Genomic DNA, 20902 nt, shown 5'->3' with positions numbered 1-20902 from the left:
CACATTAAAGTTAAACAAAAAATCCTATTCTTGGTCTCTGGAAGGGACTTGGACATTGGATTATTCAAACAGTACTGAGCAAAAGTAGTTTATAGTATAAGTTTCAGAAGTAATGAGTCCAAAAATATTAGAGTAATAAACTATGAAAAAAAGGGTTTTTATACTACATCAAAATTAGACAAAAATGCTGATTTTTTTTTTTTGGAAGGGACTGTGACATTAGATTACTCTAAAAGTACACATTAAAAGTAGTAGAGGTCATTTTAAAATGTATTAAATTCTTTATTTTACCTTTTTATTTACCAGATAAGTCAATTCAGAACCAGTTGTCATTTGCAATGACGACCTGGCCAAAAAGTCGTTACAAACGAATAAAATATAGAAACATCTCAATCAATCTCGTACAAGAATTACAACATTGTAGTGGATTTAAAGACCTAATTCACGGGTTCCCTTTAAGGGAAAGAGAGTAACCATGATGCAATGTCAGGTTGGGGATTAAAGGTGAGAAGGAAGTCAGTGTTTGTTTTTGGGAGTGGAAATAAATGGCAACAGAGGTGTGCAGCCAAAAAGAGAGGTTGCTGTACGTGTTAATTCCGTTGCTCCTACAACATCATATGTACAAAATATATAAAACAATAAATAAAAATAAATAAGCGTTAAATAAAACAGTGTTCTGGAGAAGCAAACTCAAACAGTTGCAGTGATCAGAGACTATCGTTTGTAATGAGTAATTGAAGGAGGGTAACTGAATGAGGGTGTGGACGTTTAGCTTCTTTTGCAACTCATTCTATTCGCTTGAACAGCAAACTGGAAAGAGAAGCGGCCAAAAGCGGCGAGGACTTTAGGAATAGCCATGTTGATGAAATTGATAGTGTAAAAAAAGGATGACTCATAAACTACTTATGGAAGAAAGGATTTTCATCCCACATCAAATTTAGATGATATTTCCGACACACGTGGTGTGTTAAGGTGTGTCGTCCATCAATCAAAGGATTGGTGATTCAATCTAGTCCTTGGGCAAGACACTTAAACCCCAAAATTGCTCCCGTGCTGACGGTGAATGTGTGTGAATGATTAGAGTTCTGATGGGCAGGTGGTAGTTTGCATGGTAGCCCCTGCCATCAGTGTATGAATGGATGAATGATGACATATAGTAAAATAAAGCACTTTGAGTGGTCAGAAGACTAGAAATGCATTATACAAGTACAGTCCATTTTGTGAACTGAACCAGAGGGTCAGATGGACTTCCAGTGGTACTGAAAGCTGTTTGCAAAGCTTGCATGTAGTCATGAAGTAGGGTTCTGGCTACCCTCCGCCCTTAGAAACCTCTGTATGTCACCTGCTGGACCTTTTAGACTTTCCAATATTCTATGTCTCTTCACATTGTCACTGCCATATTTTTCCAGTTTATTTATTTTCTTATTGGTTGATGTGAAGATCCAAGGAAAGATGGTGTCAAATGATGTAGAGATTGTAAAGCCCTCTGAGGCAAATTTTTGACGTTGAGCTATATAGATAAAATTGACTTGACTTAGTTTTGAAGCTCATGAAGAAACAGAAATGCAGTACCTCCTTGTGTATAGTGAGAACAGTTGAACAGCAGGAACTACACGTCAATACCCTCTTCGTTAGCAGACCATCCTCAGCACTGGACAAAACATCTGCAACGATCGCAGATGCTCCTCTCGACCCCAGTCTCTACTTTCACAGTTAGTCACACTTTGTTGATAGTGAACAGTACCAAACTCACACACGTTAGTGTGCATTAACCTGAAAAAACAGTTCACAGTCCAATAACACCAACAAACACTATCTGGTCTGCAACAACCAAAACCCCAGAAGGAGCACTGGACTGGGAAGCACATTTTTTTTATCCTAACCCTTGCCATGAGTGACCGGGATGCAGTGTTAACGGAAACCCTACAGATGCTGAAGATCACTGGAAGATCTGGGTTCTTTTTTATTACTCAGAAGTCGAGCCATTTTGGCTTCATTTGCCATTAGGAAACTTTCATAGGAATGAACACCAGCCCGCCTCCATCACTGTATCCAGTTGTGTCAGTGTTCGACTCGCTGCTCTTTCTAATCACCATCCTTAATTACCTGGAGTTCACCAGGAATTCAAAACTCCTCCCCAGTCATTAATTCTCTAAAGTAAACAAAAATCATTATTAAGCTTTTTTTAAGTACAGAACAAGCCTTAAAACATATTTAAAACATACAGTGCATCTACTGGTAATTACTAAATCACTGTCTGAATAGAGTGATAGATAGTTGACTGATAAATCCTATAATAAATGCACAAAACAGTGAAATATAACCCATGCACATTGATAAAGCAGGCAGAAATTAAAGCTCTGTCAGCCTGTTGTGAGTAAATCAAAGCAGTGGACCAGTGAAGCTATGGAAGGTCTTTGAGCATGTTTGGGCTGTACAGAATGGGAGGTCTGCTGGACTGTTACCAACAGTCCGGATGAGTACACAGAGACTATGACATCATACCTCAGCTTATGTGAAGACAGCTGTGTACCGTCATGCACCAGGGTGAGTTACTGTATTTTCTCCGGCATCAATCCCCGTCCCCAAAAAAACAAGGATCACAGGACTTAATGACTACAGTCCCGTCACCCTGACCTCTGTGGTTATTAAGTCTTTCGAGCGTCTTGTCCTGTCCCACCTCAAAATCCTCATCGACCCACTTCTTGACCCTCGCCTACAGAGCCAACAGGTCTGTAGATGACACAGTCAACATGGCCCTCCACTTCATCCTCTAGCATCTGGACTCCTCAGGAACCTACGCCAGGATCCTGTTTGTGGACTTCAGCTCTGCCTTCAACACCATCATCCTGTCTCTGCTGCAGGACAAGCTCTCTCAGCTGCATGTGCCTGACTCCACCTGCAGGGAGATCACAGACTTCCTATCTCACCGGAAGCAGCAAGTGAAGCTGGGGAAACACATTTCTGACTCTCAGACCATCATCACGAGTTCCTCTCAAGGCTGCGTTCTTTACCCCCTCCTCTTCTCCCTGTACACCAACAGCTGCACCTCCAGTCACCAGTCTGTTAAGGTCCTGAAGTTCGTGGATGACACCACCCTCATTGGACTCATCTCGGGTGGGGATGAGTCCGCTATAGGTGGGAGATTGACTAAACAACTTAGAGCTCAACGCTCTAAAGACAGTGGAAATGGTTGTGGATTTCCAGAAGAATGCAGCCATACCTGCCCCTATCACCCTGTGTGACTCCCTGGTTACCACTGTGGAGTCATTCTGCTTCCTGGGCTCCATCATTAACCAGGACCTCAAGAGGGAGTCTAACATCAGCTCCATCACCAAGAGGGCTCAGCAGAGGATGTACTTCCTGAGGCAGCTGAAGAAGTTCAACCTGCCAAAGACAATGATGGTGCACTTCTACACTGCCATCATTGAGTCCATCCTCTGCTCCTCCATCACCATCGGGCATTTCATTCGCTCTGCTGAGAGGGTAATTGGCTGTAATCTGCCATCCCTCCACGACTTGTTCAACCTTTTTCTACAGAATTCATCTCTTTAATGTCAAGATTACCCAAAACTGGAATTTTTCTAAAATCTAAATGCAACTAAAAATCTAACTTCGGAAATAAATTAAGTAAAAGATGTAAGTAAAGTCAAGAGGTAAAGTAAAGCTAATCAACCTGTATTTATGTTTTGTCACATTGAAACATCACTTTTAGACACAGATGAGGAAACTTGTATTTATTTTGTATGTTTCCTGTGACTTCTGCATTTTAATTCACTTGCTGTTATTAAGACTATAGCAACAAAGCTATTAACTGTAATAGCATAATTGTCTTATTGCCTTTATACTCAGTTATGGTACACCCACACTGTATCTTGAGTCATTTCCGGTAGAACACTGCTCGTTTTTTCAGAGGAAGAGGAGTTGTGCGGATTTATTTGGGAGTGGCCTTTAGCCCACCTTCCTCCTCTGTGGCTGCATCAAGCCACTAGCATCAGGCAAGAACAATACCGGACGTTAGGCCAGTTTGCCTTCAAAATAAAAGCATAAACTGATTTTACTTTGGGATGCAATGGGAAACGAGAATACAATCAAGTTGATTTGAGTGGAATTCTGACATATACACAAATGCGGGGCTACTTTTTTTTAAACCGAAAGAGTGGGTGGTATACAGCTAAAAAGGAGACTAATTAGAGAATATCCTGTCCAGCTGCATCACCATCTGGCCTGGTACCACACTCAACTGTAAGGCTACAGTGGGTGGTGAAAACTACACAGCACATCACCAGGACGGAGCTCTGCACATGAAGGACCTCTACACCAGGGTGGCCAACAGGATTATCAGAGACCGCATTATTCGGTCCCGCACCACCAGGCTCAGGGACAGCTTCACCTGCAGGCCATAACACTTCTTGAGCTCATCACTTTGATAAAAATGTTACTGTCACTTTACCTTTAAATACTTTTACTTAACTATCTCAACCTGTTAACATGTCTGTAGCCTATATATGCCAGGCCTACATTGTCTACATTCCTGTTTACAATTATTTTATTTACTTTGCAATTACTGTACACCTGTCTACCACAAATTATGTATACGTTTATAGAATATTTTATATACAGGTATGTATATTTAAACTTTTTTTGTCATAAATGAAAAGTTTCTTTTTTACTTAAGTCATTTTCTTTTAATGAACATTGCTGGAGGAAAACTGCGATCTAAGATTTGCATTGCTTGCGACTGCTTCTCTATAATTGTTGAGGATAAATTACATTTTTACAATAAAGAAACTTGTAAAAAAGTGTTTCGGGAATGTATTAACACATTAAACTTGCGTACACATGCCCATTTGGGCCTAGATTTTGTAAACATAATTACCAAGATAAATACTATATCGATGATAACAAATACCTTTCACTGTTTATGCTTTTATCTGTTCGGTGTCAGTGCTTTATCCATATACTCATGCCCAAATGTGCTTTTGTAGTAATCATAATACAGAACCAACAAAAAGAAATTAACTGAAGGAAGCCTATTTGGAAATCACTAAAAAGCTTAAGAGGGGAACATTCAGGACCATGTTGTTTCAGCGAACCTAGAATACTGTATTATCACCTGTCAGCTGCTAACTTTGTCCAGTTTGGGTAATCAAAAGGCTTTTTATCTTGAGAGTCGAGACCGGGGGTCGTTGCTCTCTCCGAGTCTATCAAACTTGACATTAGTGACACCCTTGCAGAGCACCAATGTGTGGCCGTATAGCTCTTCTGTCAATGCGTTGGTTGGTTCCTGGAAAATATTGCTTCATACTCCCATACTCCTACTGCTGGAACAGCCGCTTCAAGCCAGCCAGAACATGGACAGACACGACAGGAAGTAACCCCACTTCCTCGAGATTAAAGGAAGAAAACGAACCATATTGGGTGGAAAGGACAATACTGTGGAGATTACTACATTATAGACTTAAAACAAATGTATTGAACGACAGAATTCGATAAAACTTGAAAATCCAAATTCAATGTAAATTATTTTGCTCGTATATGGAGATTTTATTTTGAAATTTGCAACCGGATGTGTCTTTGTTTATGATATCTAACTTAACGCTGATGTGGCTGTACAAAACATATTGTAGCCCAGAACTCCCAGGTTCGTGGTTCTCCAACTCCTCCGACAGCTGCTGTGTAACAGCTTTCACGAGACATCTGTAAAATCTGTAAAATATGTAGGGTTTGTAGATAAATCACGGGATTAAACATGCTTCATTCTTTCCCTCTGGACACTTGAACACTCCTTCATTTTGTTCGCTGGATGTGGACCGAGTTCAGCTGGGATCCCAGGAGACATTCCCTGCTGGTTTGGTAAGTTAGGACTACGTGTTTTCCTCGCTAATGATCGATTCATGTGAGTTCCTCTTTAAAACCCACAATGACGATAAAGGGATCTCTTGTTCTTGTTGTGTGAGAAGCTCTGACAGAGGCGCTTAAAAAACCAACCTACAGAAGACAATAGAAGGTAGTTCGAGGAGGTGCCTTAATAACAGCAACACTCTAAGTTACACCGGATCAATACAAGTTGTTTTCAACACAAGCAATACTAGCTCACCGAGCAGGCGATCACAACATGACCATTGAGTTAACCAGTGTAAACTTAACCTTAGCCTAATCACTATGCTAAAAGCACACCAATCAGTAGCCTGTGGCGTGTCATCTGCTAACAGTTTCACTTTGCATTTTAATCATGAATTAGTACAAAAATAGCATGATCAGTCAACAATAACACTACAGAAGACAATAACATGAACTAAATAAGAAGGTAAACTCTCTAAACGGACAAAAGCACAAATCAATGAAGCCCACCCAGTAGCTCTTCTAAGCATTTGAAACCAGTTAATGTTGTAGGCTCATCACCGCTGCACTGTAGATGAACAATTACACTTCTAAATAATCATACAAGCACATTGTCTCATCATAAGAAGCTCTAGTAAAAAGCACAACACTGAACTGATCGGCATTTAACTAAGGACCCTCTCAACACCTTCAGAGACCTGTGGTGGTCCTTGAACCACTTTCACAAAGAGACCTTTCAGGTATCTGTTGAACAGTATTAGTACTAATTAAAGCTGCGAGCAGCATTGATCGGGCCCTCGCATATCACGCACGTGGATGATACTGGCAGGACTCTGGGTGACACGGTCATGCATTTCTGTGACCATCATACACTGCGTGCACGAGTTAAACGGTATTTCCTGCGTCGACCAATGGCGTAGCCAGGTCATTTTGCCAGGTCTTAAGCCTCGAATGTTTTGAGTGTACCTCCGAATACAATCATAACTGTCACCCTGTAAAAATCGACAAAAAACTGAATGCGCTTCAGTGTTAGTAACATAACAGACTGTCAAAGTAAATGCAGGTCGTTTGCTTGTGCAGGTAGCTCTGACAATCACTGCTGAGTGACTCAAAGCTGGAAGAGTCGAGGAGAAATAGGAGAATGTGGGAAATCATTTTGTAAAGAAATAAGTTTAAGCCAAAAGGTGAGCCAATGTAGAATAATCTCTCACATTAATTAGTCTGGGTGCAGTTTGATTTTATTAAACAAACTTCACATTTCATGAAATTACTTTACATTACGGCCTGGCTCCAAAATGAACAAAAACAATTACATTTACTATTAAGGGAAACTCCAAGTGCAAGCGCCATTTGGAAACCTTTTTTATCCAATTTCTGCTCTCCAAACATCTTAGTTTGCACATATTTAGATCAGAGAAGTCTTTATCTCATGGTGTGCCCATGAACCCTCTTAACAAGTTCAGTGTTTGGGCCGCTGTAATTATAGAATCATGGCTACGGCCATGGTTATCAGTAGGTGGCGCTATGACTATGAGTTAATATTGGCATGCAGAACTCCTAAAGTCATGACAGTCATCAAGCATGTCAAGTTTGGGACAGTTTTGACAAAGTACAGTCGAGTTACAACAGCTTGATGGATGATGGCAAACCATGTAAAATGGCCGCCACACAACATTTGGGCGTCACAAGAGTGTTTTGCGAAGAAGAGCGTCATATAAATCACTTTTACGAAACGAATATAATGAATTTTACCCACATGCTATATACCTACTTAACGACGAGATTCTGAGAAACAATACAAAAAAAGTCATTTTACTCACTCAAAACAGAATTATACACAAAGTACTGTATAAACTACTAAGTTCTAGCACAATACCACATATTTTTCGGCGAGCTACGCACTCCGAATGCAGATATCATCACAAAAAAAGAGACCGTCATGGCCGAACGATAGCTTAGCAAGCATGAGAATTCTACCCTGAATGCGCAGATATCTTTCATATTTCTCTCCTTCAAACCATTCAAACGTTACACCGTGGAACACACACAAGATCAACCAACCACAGAGCAAAAAATTTGAAACGCACCGTACCTTGAGCTGGTCTGCTGGGTGAAAAACTCTGTCAATCCACTTAAGTCCTTTCACTACATATGCACCCGGACCCTCTCTTTCGTTTGAGAGTAAAATAGAGATAATCGAGGCATTTATGCATAGGTAGTCCTCCTTTTACTTTTCAGCGAATCATTTCGACGCTCGGTCTGTTGCGCAACTCTTTTGGAGTTTTAGTGGCTAAAAAGTCTGTCAATCACCTAACTGACCGGCCCACTGCATTCTAAATTCATTTACGCATTCTAAGACATATCACATGTGCAAATCGACCAATCATAGGCTTCGAAAACTGCCAATACACACACAGGGAGCGATGAAGAAATCACATAAAACACATAAATCAGGCCCCTGAGAGGTCAAACATTTTTCAAAATGATGCCAAACTGCTGTATTAGATAGATTGAACCCTATTAGTGATAAAACAAGTGAAATATATAGTATATAAAATTAGAATAGAACAGCTGGAAACCTGGTTCCAAAATTTGGAAAATTCCGAATTTTGGCTTGACCTGGCATGAACTCTCTGTACTCCTACCGCTATAAACTTGGCCTGCTTCACTTTATCAAAGCCAATTCTTTTTTAAAAAGGACTGCTGACATGTTGTGCTATGATTGTGGAGAGTTTTAGGCTTACTGCTGCATTATTTCAAAGACAAAAGTGCTTTCTTTTCCAGGCGAACCTGAACATTTTCAATTTGAGCGGTGTGTTATATTCATTCAGCATTTACCAGTAGCATATACACTGATATGTACACATATTAAAAAAACTATCACAAGTGTTAGTGTTATAATTGCATTGAAATTATTCAAATAGACCTTGTAGTTAGCGAGATAAGCCCCTTTGAGTATGGGTATGACATTTTCGAGGAGAGGCCTCAAAATAGGCTTAGAGGTTAAAAGGTTAAAGTGTGACAAGTTTGGTTATGTTTTGAGCATTTTTAGCTCCTCAAAAACACCTTCGTTCGCAGAGCTACGAGTGAGATCAGACAACAACGAAATTGAGGAAATGAGTGAGAGACGTGTTGACCACAATTATGGACCCATAATCTAGTAAACCTTTATGTGTAAGTGTTTATTTTAAAGTACATTTGATGAGAGAGAGACAGAGAGACCTGCAGCGCTGTAACTAATGTTAAGTTTGAAAAATAAAACTTTCCACGAACTGTGTCTGTTTGAGTTCATAGAGGAAGATTTTAGAGAAGATCTTAAGTATCAAACACGACCTTTCATTATTAAAGACTACTTTATTACTCGTATTTTGTTTAGTTAAGCAACAATCTACTTCCTGTTTACACGGCACCCGCATGCCCAGTGTACATGAATAGTCACGTGATATTCGTTTTCAGGCATTTTAGTATGGACGGAGATCAATTCTAAAACGATGCTGAAATGCTGTGTGTACGGAAATCATTTTAGTTTTAAAACGAAGTTCAACTCCCTTAAACTGGATGAGTTTTATGCTTCACCAAGCTCTACATACGTGTGTGAGCAGCGTGATGAACATCAACAAATCACGTCACAGATCCCAGTTAACTGATGAACACCTCAGATCTGTCCTGAGAATTGCCACAACCAAACAGACACCAAATGTTGATGCACTGGCAAAAAAGGGTGACCAACAACACTGTTCCCACTGAAATGAAATGTAAGATTTCTTAACTTTTTAGGTAAAATGGCTTTTACTTGTAATTAATATTAGTTCACACAAACACTCTCCATCCATCTACTACTGGCCTGGCCCATCTGTGAAATTTTAAAACTCAATGTGGCCCCTGAGCCAAAAAGTTTGCCCACCCCTGGTTTAGAGCATGGCCCCAAGAGACTTTTCTTTAAGCCCAAATGTGATTTATGTGCCTACCAAATTTTGTAAATCTATGTGAAACGTACTGCGAGGGCTGCTTCGTCGAAATTTCTTAGGGGGCGCTATCGAGCCGACTTGCCATTCTGAAGCATTAAAACCATAGTATTTAACACAATTTTGGGCTTTAAATCTGTGTGCCAAGTTTGCTTATATTTCGAGCATTTTTAGCCTCTCAAAAGCATCTTCGTTTTTCACGCCGAAGACTGCGTCACCACGGCAACGGCGTTCGATGAAACATCAAAAGCTTCATGAACTGGCATTATAAACTTCTAGCATTTGTGAAGAACTAATTTGATGTTGATCAGATTTACCTACTAAGACAAACAAGCCAAAGTATAGAGACTTTAACTTCCTGTTACCAGTAGGTGGCGCTAAGTATATTATATATAATTGACCTATAGATGTTTTCAGGAGTCTCATCAAACTTGTGAAATCTGGAAAAGATCTGACAATGTGGAGTTGAGTTAAATTTGAGAGGGATTTGATTAATCTGTGAGGAGCAGGATGTCAAAGTACACAACCTATAACTTCCTGTCGCCACTAGGTGGCTATGATGACTATGATTCTAAATTGTCATATGGATGATTTCTGGGTCAGGATGTTATGACATATGAGAGATTTGGAGCAGATTAAACAATGTACGGCCGAGTTACAACAACTTCCTGTTTCGTGGCGAATAGTGTTTTTTTGCCGCCACGCCACGGATACATAGTTCGATAACTTTTTGATCTTTGAGTAAATTTTCACTGCCAAGGTCTCAAGAGCATACTGATTGAATCTGAAGTCAATCGGGTCAAATCTCTAGGAGGAGTTCGTTAAAGTACGAAGGCTTGAAATGGTCAAGAAACTTTTGTACGTCCCCATCAAGTTACACATACCTACACAATTTCATACAGCTAGGTGATACCCAATGTTGGGGCTACTCAAAATGGGGTGCTATTGAGACAATTTTTCATGCTGGACACCCCAATCAGCCTGCAATTTTCACCACGACTGCCTTGCGTGCCAACTTTCAAAATCTTACCAGTATCCCAAGCACCTCCTTTTTGCGACTAAAGTGGTACGATAATAATAATAACATCGAAGTTGTAACACTTCCATGGAGCGCACTTTTGTTAATGAACCAAAAAGATCCAGCCCTTTTTTGTTTCATGTAAAAGTTGAGGAATGTTCTCTGAAATACATTTGACAATAACATGCAGCGAAAAAATATACCTATGAATAGATAAGAAATAAACAATAGGACAACTGTAACTGATTATTTGTACAAAATGTATAATTTATTTTCTTGGCCAGTGTGTAGGAAATGGCAACTGCTCTTAGTGGCCGAAACCTTGGAGGACGAGGACCGAACCGAAGTAAGGGTCGGATTTTAGGCATCATCGATGCCATCCAGGATGCAGTGGGGCCACCAAAACAAGCGGCTGCCGACCGGCGGACTGTGGAGAAAACCTGGAAACTCATGGATAAAGTTGTAAGTTTGGAGTCATAAAGTTGTCAGGCCTGTCTGCCAGATGGTAGTAGGAACTTAGTATGCACATGGAGAGGTGGAGCTAATGAAGTGCACATGTGCTCTCTGATCATTTTCTGATTGTGTAATCAAATAATACGTGTGTATTTGATATCCTAATGTTACACATCTAAGCTGGTACATATTTGTAAGACTCTATGATAACTGTGTGTGTATGTCCAAGAACAGCAGAACACCGGATTAAACCTAATTCAACCAGATCTAAATAAAGGTATTGGAAACATTGTTAGTGAGTTGTTTGAGCAATGTTAATACCCATGTGGAGATTTTGCCATTAAGACAATGAAGTAATTTGCTTAATAGCCTTTAGATTCCTCAGGGACATCTTAGAGTTTGCCTTTGAGAGTTAAAGCTTCATGTTCAAGAGGTCACATCAAAAATCAGCAAATCAGCATTCTGGATAAGAAACTTTAAATGTGATCCACAACTAAATATTGGCGCATCCAGCAAGCGGTCATCAATGGATTTCTTTGCTGCAGGTCCGCCTCTGCCAAAATCCCAGACTCCAGCTGAAAAACAGTCCACCATACATCCTGGATATATTACCTGACGCCTACCAGCACCTGCGGCTAACACTGGGCAAATATGAAGAGAACCAGAGACTCACACAGCTCAGTGAGAATGAGTACTTTAAAATCTACATCGATAGCCTCATGAGGAAATCCAAACGGGCCATCCGGCTCTTCAAAGAGGGAAAGGAGAGGATGTATGAGGAGCAGTCACAGGACAGGTGAGAGGCCATGTTTATCTTGATTTTTGTTTTGTTTACTGTCTTACTTAAGAGAGACTTTTGAGATGACAATGGAGGGTGCCTGTTCTCCTGGCGTACAGAGGGTAACTGACTTGACCTGGTTTAACCTCTCACATTTGTTTCGCTGACACTGAAGTTCTTCATTTGACCTTATGTACCATGGTGCGGTCTGAAAAGGTGAATTTTCAGTCTGTGGTGGGAGATGTGTAGAGTTCTGCTGTCCTCATGTCAATGGAGTGTTTGTTCCACCAATATGGAGCCAGGACAGCATACAGAGTTTGTAGAGTGGTAGCGCTTCATAGTGGAGAGATGATCATCCTGTGATGTCTCTCAGGCACAATGGGTATGAAAGACAATCTGATAGTAGTTTAATGTGTCACAGTTTTGTTGATGATTCATGTATTTAAATGTTCTTGTTCTGAGGGTACACTCTGTTCATGCCCTAGTTCTAAGGCTGTGTGCAGTATTCTGTAGTTTAAGCATGCAGTAGATGCTGCAGGATGCCCTCTATTCAGTTGTCACTATATAACAAAAGACAGGAGGTGAGTTGTGTCTGGCATCACTGCGCTAATTTTCTTACTATCATGGTCACAATGGCAAGACAGGAAATGTCAGAAGTGAAGTTTCATCAAAACTAAATGATGCTACATTTCGTCTACTATAGCTCAGCGTTGGACTTTAGATGTGTATCATCTAACAGATGGTAACAATTGACTCATATTTGGCACATTGAATATCAGAACTAATAAGATAAGATAATCCTTTATTAGTCCCACAGTGGGTACATTTACAGGATCACAGCAGCAAAGTGGACAGTGCAAACAAGGTACATGGTAAAAAAGAAACAAAAGCAAGTATTATAAATAAGTAATAAACAGTAAAGAATATCAACTAAGTAAAAAAAGTACAAAAATCCACAATAACTACAAATAAAATAAAATGAATAAATATTATATATACAGACAGAGTATTTTTTATTGCACAGTGTAATTGTCAAGTTCCTCGATGTTTTTTGTTCCAACTCTTGCCTAACTTGAAACGGCCTGGTACATAACCCCCAAAGGACACACGGGACAACTCTTTCCAGTCTGACAGTCAACCTTTATTTAGTTTTTCCTTTCGGATCTTGACTGGTCGCTTCAGCTGGTTGCATTAGCAATAGGTTGAAAACCTTCAAAACACAAAAAGCAAAAGTTAAACAAAAAATGTAGATAAACTTCAAACAATCATCACCACAAAAATCATATTACAGTACCAGTGGCTTCTTTGGTTGCACCCTTGGTTGGAATTCCTCTTGCCTGGCTCTCTCTCTGTTGAAATGCTTTCTGGTTTTCTGAGAGCAGGTGTTCCAACTTTCAGTAACGAGCAGCCTGCACTGGCCTGCTGGCGGTGCCTTCTGGGACTTGCAGTCTTCTTGGCAAGTTCCACCATTTTGTCTCAACACTTCCCACTTGAGCTCCTGGTTCTTCAAACCCAGGGAGGTCACACCAGTCTTTCAAGCCTGTGGTTGTTCTTCAATGGGAAGTAGGATGACTAGGCGTCTGACATCCCTATGCAGAATGGTCCCAGGGATTTTTGTTAAGAGCCTCTTGGTTCCTTCCTTGTTTGTTTTCGTGATTTCTCCTTTGTTTGGTTTCCTGACTGGGATGGGGTAGCTGGGAAAGGTTCTCACATGTACATCCCTTACAATGCCTTTCCCATCAGCATTGACCACTCTAGCCATCTTGTACTGACCTCTCAGGGCATTTTGGTCAGCCAGCCATACCAAATCTCCTACTGCAACATTTCGCTCCTTGGTGTGCCACTTGTTTCTTACAAACAGATTAGGACCAGCCAACTGGCACCACTTCTTCCAGAATCTGCTGACCTCTCCTTGAATACTTTGGAGTCTTTTGTATGGGTAGCCGTCAAACTTGAAGTCTCCTGGGTCACCTTTTGGACTGGCCCGTCCTAGCAACAGAGAATTGGGGGTGATATATTCCACACATTCTTCCCTGCTTTGAGTTCTGGCATCGATGGGTCTCTCATTTGCGAGGTTGGCTGCCATAAAGAGAAATGTTTGGAATTCCCCCCAGGTGAATCCTCCATCTCCACCAAGGTTGCTCAAGGCCCGCTTCACAATCTTGACAGCTGCCTCAGCTGCCCCATTTCTATGGGGAGAGTCCGCAGGGTGGATCCGCCAAGACCACTCCGTTCCATGCTTGGCAGCGTTTTCTTCAAGCTCAGACTTATTCAGTTGGTCCAAAAATTTGTGAAGCTGCTTCAGAGCAGGCTTGGCTCCAACAAAGTTAGTGCCAGGGTCTGACCACAGTTTCCTGGGGTATCCCCTCAGTGAAGTGAACCTCTGGTACGCCAACAGGAATCCTTCCGATGATTGGTCACTCACCACATCAGTGTGTATGGCTCTGCAGGCCATGCAACAGAACACAATTCCCCACACTTTGCGTCTGACTCTTTTCTTTACTTCATCCCTCACCTCGTAAGGGCCGAACAGGTCCACAGTTCTAAATTCAAATGGTGCAGCTGTGCCTGTTCGCTCTGGTGGAAGTTCACTCATGATTTGTTGACACTGCCTTGCCTTGTTTTTCCTGCAGACTACACAGCTGTCCACCATTTTCTTGGCATGTCTTCTGCCTTTTATCACCCAGGCTTTTTTCCTTGTTCTGAGAAGGGTGCCCGCCACTCCCTCATGGTTTGAGTTGTGGGCTTCTTGTGCCAACAATGTAGACAACCATGCTTCATATGGCAAAACTGGCACTGCAGTTTTGTCATCATCAAACATCTGCATCCTACCTCCACAAACAAGAAGTCCAGAGTCCAAATCTTTGTACACTGCCAATCTGTTTAGAGTCGTGTCTGGAAACGTTACACCTTCCTGAGCTGCGAGAAAGAGGTCTCTGAGTGCATCTTCACGTTCTTCCACAGTTAGCACAGCTCCCTCGGTTTTTTCCTTGAGTGCCTCCCACTTTGACTGACCTCTGGGCTGGCCCTTCTTCTCCCGCCACTTATGTGCAGCTCGCCACACCCAGCTGATGACCTTGACCAGTTTAGACAAGCTACTGAAGTTCCTCACTTCCACAAGATTTTTGATTATCCAGCCAGCAGGTTTCCTTCTCGGAAAAGGAGGACTTGGGTTTGATGCAGTCTTTCCCTCTTGAATTTCACCTTTGTGGCTCTCCTGTAGGGCTTGCATGTTTTCCTTTTCCTGGCCCATTTTTGCTTGAGCTCTTGTCAATACAGCTGCGAATGCCTTCCTTTGGAGTTTGTTTACACTCTCCCTGGCATGAGCTGCAATCTCTCCAGCAGACTTTTTAGGCCACTCCTCCACTGGCCACTTTAGGAAGTCCGGTCCGTTCTGCCATGTGGAATTCTCCTTTAGATCTTCAGGAGTGCCACCTCTTGTAATGATGTCAGCAATGTTCAGATCTCCAGGTATCCACCACCAGTCTTGCACTGGTCCAGCCTTCTGGATCTCGCCCACTCGATTTGCGAAAAAGGTCTGGTACCCATAGCTTTCTCTTTGAATAGCCCCCAGGACTGTTTGACTGTCAACTAGATGAAACCATCTCTCAATCTCCATTCTTCCATGCTTTTCCACATATTTCCTGATCCTGGCTGCAAAGACAGCTCCACAGACTTCAGCTTTGACTGCTTCTCCCTTTTGATCCAGCGGTGTAAGCTTGGCTTTCGATTCAACTATTCGGACTTCACTTCCTTGACTTGTCTCCCACCTCAAATACATCACAGCTCCATAGGTCTTGTCACTTCCGTCTGAGAATGTGATCCCCCATGGTTTACCTGTCCAGTCAGCTGGTGTGAGGCTCCTTTGGAATCTATTCTGTCCAAGCTGCACATACTCTTCAAAAAGCTGAATGGCTTCTTCTCTGAGGCCTTCTGAAAGAGGTTTGTCCCAGGTTTCGTGGGTTAGCTTACCACCGCCACCTTCCTGGAACGCTTTCCTGACAAGGATTGCCCCTTTCTGTTTGACAGGTGTATATTAAGCCAATTGGGTTGTACAGTCCAGCTACTTGGCTTAGGAGTCCCCTCCTAGTCAGCGGGTTAGGTGTCTCAGGTCTCACTTCCTGCTTGAGAAGATTCTTGCCACCTCTCATCTTCTTTTTCCTTTTGGAAAAGTTAACTGCTGTCATCATGTAGAGTTTGTCTTCCTCCACTTGGTACCCAATGCCCAGGGCCTTGTTGTCTTCATGTCTCATTTGATTCGGAAGAATAAAGGTTTTACCTTGTTTCACTTCCCTTCCCAGTACTTCTGCTTCAGTGCCTCGCCTCCCAATTTGCCCTGACCGGACCCAAGGTTTGAGAAAGAATCCTCCAGTCCTCAAGATCTCCTCAACTCCTGCTGTGATTTTGTTCAGTTTCTGCAGGTCATTGTGGGAGGTTAAGAGGTCATCCACATAACTGTCCTCTTCAAGGACTCGCCGTTCATCCTCGAAGTGAGCAAACATGGGCAGGCTTGCTGTTAACCTCATAGCTACCTGTGCAATGCAGCCGGCTGGTTTGTCTCCGATGTTGACTCTTGTGATGGCATATTCACCTATGTCCTCATCTGGACTGTCCCTCCAAAGGAATCTGTGCAAATGCATCTCACGCTCCTCTAACCATACTGAGTTGTACATTTTCTTGATGTCCCCCAAAGCTGCATGCACACCCCCTCTGAACCTCAGCAGTACAGCTCTGATAGGGTTGAGAACATCTGGTCCCTTTAGAAGAAGATCGTTCATGCTTACACCTTTGAATTTCTGGCTGCTATTCCATACAATTCTCACAGGAGTTGTCACTGAATGAGGGTTTGGTGCTACCAGATGGCTTACGTACCACACTGGTCCCTTCCACTTGCTCATGATTTCTTCAGTGAGTTTATGGCTGACCCTCGTTCAACCATCTCATGGATTTGGGTTGTATATGCAACTTGCCACTCTGGTTCCCTCTTCAGTTGCCTCTCGGTCCTCAAGAACGTAGCCTGCACTGCAGCTTTGTTGTTGGGGAGAGAGGTGGGATCTACAGTCCATGGATATCTTGCATCCCAATGTGGAGATGTTGTGTGAGCATCCTCTCTGATGTAGGTGAGGCCTTCTTTTATGATCTCAAGCTCCCTCTCCTCTGCCAAGGTCATTTCTTTTCCTCCTGGTTGGCAGTGTCCGCATCGACATCCTCCACATCTTGGTTCAAATGCAGCTCCGATGCTTTCCCACCTCCACCACTCCAGGAAGTCGCGGTTGCCAGCAGCTGTAAACTTGGCCTGAGCCACATCCTCCCGTTGTGACTGGGCTGTCTCAGGTGCTGCCCTTAGGATTTCCACATACTTGACAGCAGCTGTTCTCATGGAGCGAGCAAAGTGCGTTTTGGACTCGTGCGCTGCCACTTCTACTTCCTCAAACAAGTCGGGGTGTGCTCCGCCCACTGTCTTACCCAATGGACTTTGCCATAAGACAAGATCTCCTACAACTCTCACCCTCTGCGGAGCGAGTCTTCCCTCTCGGTGGCTAATGAGTAGTTCAACCTCTTCTGGCCTCCTCAATTCTTCCAGCTCCACCTCTCGGAAGAATTTCTGCAACTTCTCAGGTTCAATTACCTTGTGCACTTTGGCAATCTCATCCAAGCCGTAGCAGACAAGTTCATGTGCCCTCTCTGTTCCTTGGGGAGTTTTGACTCAGACTTTGAGGACGTATCTTTCAGTGTTCACTTTCATGGTCATTTCACCAACCCCGTGCACAACTAAGGTTATCTTCTCACTTCGTAACTTCAGCCTGTCAGCAGCCTTATGGGTAATGTAGTTTGTGTCAGATGCAAGGTCAACCAGAGTCCCAATCTTCTGCCCTGCATTCGCAGTGACCTCCATCAGCATCATAATGACAGGAAGTTCAGACAGGCCCTTTCTCTCTAAAAGCTCTGACTGGTCTTTAGCATTGTTTTTCACTGAGGTTCTGTTGGTGAAAGCTTCTTTACACCGTTCTCCTAATTCTGGGGAAAGTTCAGACAAGAACTCCTCTTGTTCCTCTGTTAGCTTGCTTTTACCTCTGCTGCCTTTTCCACCCCTTTCCTCCTCCCCCCTCCTTAGTTCTCCCTTTGGGCAGAGAAAGTAATGGCGGTCTGGGGTGCCTCCTCCCTTCTTACCTTCCTATGCAGGAATAAAGACTGTATCTCTGCAATATCCCCCGTCAACGTGGCATCCAAGACATTTTCTGCACGCTCCCAGCTTTTTTAAGGCAGATTTCTTTTCAGGTAAATTCAGCCTTTTGAACTTCTTACAGAAGAAAATCTTGTTGTTGTGTCCACTGTCACCACAGACACCACACACATCCTCCAGGTCTCCTTTCTTTGTGGTTCTTGTCGAAGCATATTTCTGCTCATATTTCCTTGCTGGATGGTCTGATTTCTCCATCCTCTCCACAATCCTTAGCTGTTCAAGCCTCTCAAGGATTTCTTTCTGGTTTTTTAGGAATTTTAAGAGCATGTCAAAGTGGTTGTCTGAAGTGACACCATTCGCAGGATCGACCATAAACATTAGCCAGTCTCTCTTTGTAAAGTCAGGTAACTTGCTCTCAATAGATCTAATTACCAGTGGGTTCTTTATGGCTCCGGAGTTTCCCAGCTCTGTGAGATCTGCTAGGGCTTTTTCCACAGCCTGTATGAGGTCAATGACTTTCCTTGGCTGGTTCCCCCTCACATATGGTATCTTCTCCAGCTCCTCAAGGATCTCTATGGCGATGGTTGACTTACCATACCTGTTCTCCATGACTCTGAATATATCCACAGCAGTGTAGTAGGTTGAAAGTCTGAGGTCCTTTTGAGATCTTGTCCTCCACACTATCCAGGAGCTGAATCTTTTTGACTTCAGCTGACCCAGTCGGCTCTCCTTGCCTCTGTAGGCTCTCCCAGTCTTTCTTCCATCTGTGATATTCTCTTTTGCAGCCATTGAAGATGGGCAGCGTGGTTGGCTTGATTTTCACGATTGGTGTTGCTGGTGTGGGCAGTGCTCTCCTTTCGGTGGTCAGCGTTTTATCTGCAATCCTCCGCGCAATGACGAATTCAGCTTTTCTATATTCAAACCTCTTGCTAGCTGTTCTCAGGCCCATGACTCTGTTATCTTGTTCATCCTTCGATAACGCAGGGACCCATCGCTCCCACACTGACAACACTGTGGTGAGCTCCTTTATCCGCCTTTCCAAGAGGGTCAGGTGCACTTCATAGCACTCCAAATTAGTACTTTCAACAACTACACCATCCGATTGACCACAGGCATTTTCTGCTTCTAAGATCCCCATTCTGAGTTCTTTCTCGCCATACCTTGACCACAGGTTCGTCTGGACAGCACTTTTTACTTGTCCAAATCTTGTTTCAGCTTTGTTTACTGCGCTCTCAATGTCGGCCTCTTGCTGCTTTTCAAGCACAACTTCTTGGTCCTCTAGCTTTTTCGTCTCAGCCAGCAGTCCAATCCTGTAGTCCTCATTGGCATCAAGCAGTTGTCTAAAACAGTCTGAGAGTTTAGTGAACTCCTCCTTTAACTCTGCTTCAAGCATGCTGCTTACCTCTCTGGTCATGAAGTTGGCCTGTCTGGTGAAGCTACTTTTTGCAGTGGTCCTCTCTCTTTTGAGCTGCTTGACCGTCTTCCCCAGGGCGTCTTCTGCCATCTTGACTTCCTCTGCGTCAACAGCTTGTCTCTGGATGTCTGAAGCCGTTTATCCTCAGGTCCAGGCTGCTTTGCGTGGTTTTCAACTGTCAAGTTCCTCGATGTTTCAAGTTAGGCAAGAGTTGGAACAAAAAACATCGAGGAACTTGACAGTAATTATTGCACAGATTTTTTTATAGTATTGTTAGTGTTGTGTGGTCTACTGGGAGCACAGCTGGTTGTGCAGCCTGACAGCAGCAGGAAGGAAGGACCTGTGGTACCTCTCCTTCACACACCGGGGGTGAATCAGCCGGTGTCTGAAGGAGCTGCACAGAGCTGCCAGGGCGTCCCGCGTAGGGTGGGAGGTGTTGTTCATCAGGGATGATAGCTTAGCCATCATCCTCCTTTCTCCCACCACCTCCACCGTATCCAGTGGACACCCCAGCACACTGCTGGCCTTCTTGATGAGTTTGTTGAGTCTGTTCCTGTCAGCTGTCGAGATGCTGCTGCCCCAGCAGACCACTCCATAGAAGATGACAGAGTCAAAGAAGGTCCTCAGGAGAGCTCCCTGCACTCCAAAAGACCTGAGTCTCCTCAGCAGATAGTCTGCTCTGACCCTTTTTGTAGAGTGTGTGTGTGTGTGTGTGATTAGTCCAGTCCAGTTTATTGTTCAAGTGAACACCCAGGTACTTATAAGATTTCTCAATGTCCCTTCCCTGGATGTTCACTGGTACCGGAGGAGAGCGTTTACCCTGGCGGAAGTCCACCACCAGCTCCTTGGTTTTACCAGAGTTGATCTGGAGGCAGTTCTGCTGGCACCATCCTATAAAGTCCTGGTTCAATTCCCTGTCATCACCAGCAGAAATGAGGCTGACGATTGCAGAGTCGTCTGAGAACTTTTGCAGCTGGCAGTTAGGAGAGTTGTGTGTGAAGTCTGAGGTGTATATTGTGGGGCCCCAGTGCTGCAGGACACCAGGTCAGACTCACACTCCCATATCCGCACATACTGTGGACGGTTGGTGAGGTAGTCCAAGATCCATGCAGTGAGGTGGTGGTCCACCCCTGTCTGCTCCAGCTTGTCCCTCAGAAGCAACGGCTGGATGGTGTTGAAGGCACTGGAGAAATAAAAAAAATATGATTCTCACAGTGCTTCCAGCCTTTGCTCCAGACTTCCAGTC

General features: G+C 43.1%; 1 protein-coding gene across 2 annotated transcripts in view; it reads left to right on the top strand.

Moving 5' to 3' along the window:
- The first annotated feature begins 5655 nt into the window (after window positions 1-5655).
- The window catches only part of cblb (Cbl proto-oncogene B, E3 ubiquitin protein ligase), an 84482-nt gene continuing 69235 nt past the window's right edge, over window positions 5656-20902 (top strand). For both annotated transcript variants that reach the window (XM_079171721.1, XM_079171720.1), the window contains exons 1-3: window positions 5656-5856; window positions 11112-11289; window positions 11826-12076. In XM_079171721.1, the coding sequence (XP_079027847.1) occupies window positions 11122-11289; window positions 11826-12076 (419 nt within the window). In that variant the 5' untranslated portion in view covers window positions 5656-5856; window positions 11112-11121. The remainder of the gene's footprint in view (window positions 5857-11111; window positions 11290-11825; window positions 12077-20902) is intronic.

The sequence above is a fragment of the Pholis gunnellus genome, assembly GCF_910591455.1.
Source record: "Pholis gunnellus genome assembly, chromosome: 13".
Taxonomy (NCBI): Eukaryota; Metazoa; Chordata; class Actinopteri; order Perciformes; family Pholidae; genus Pholis; species Pholis gunnellus.
Note: the sequence above shows the minus strand (reverse complement) of the source record. Positions and strands in the feature narration are given on the sequence as shown.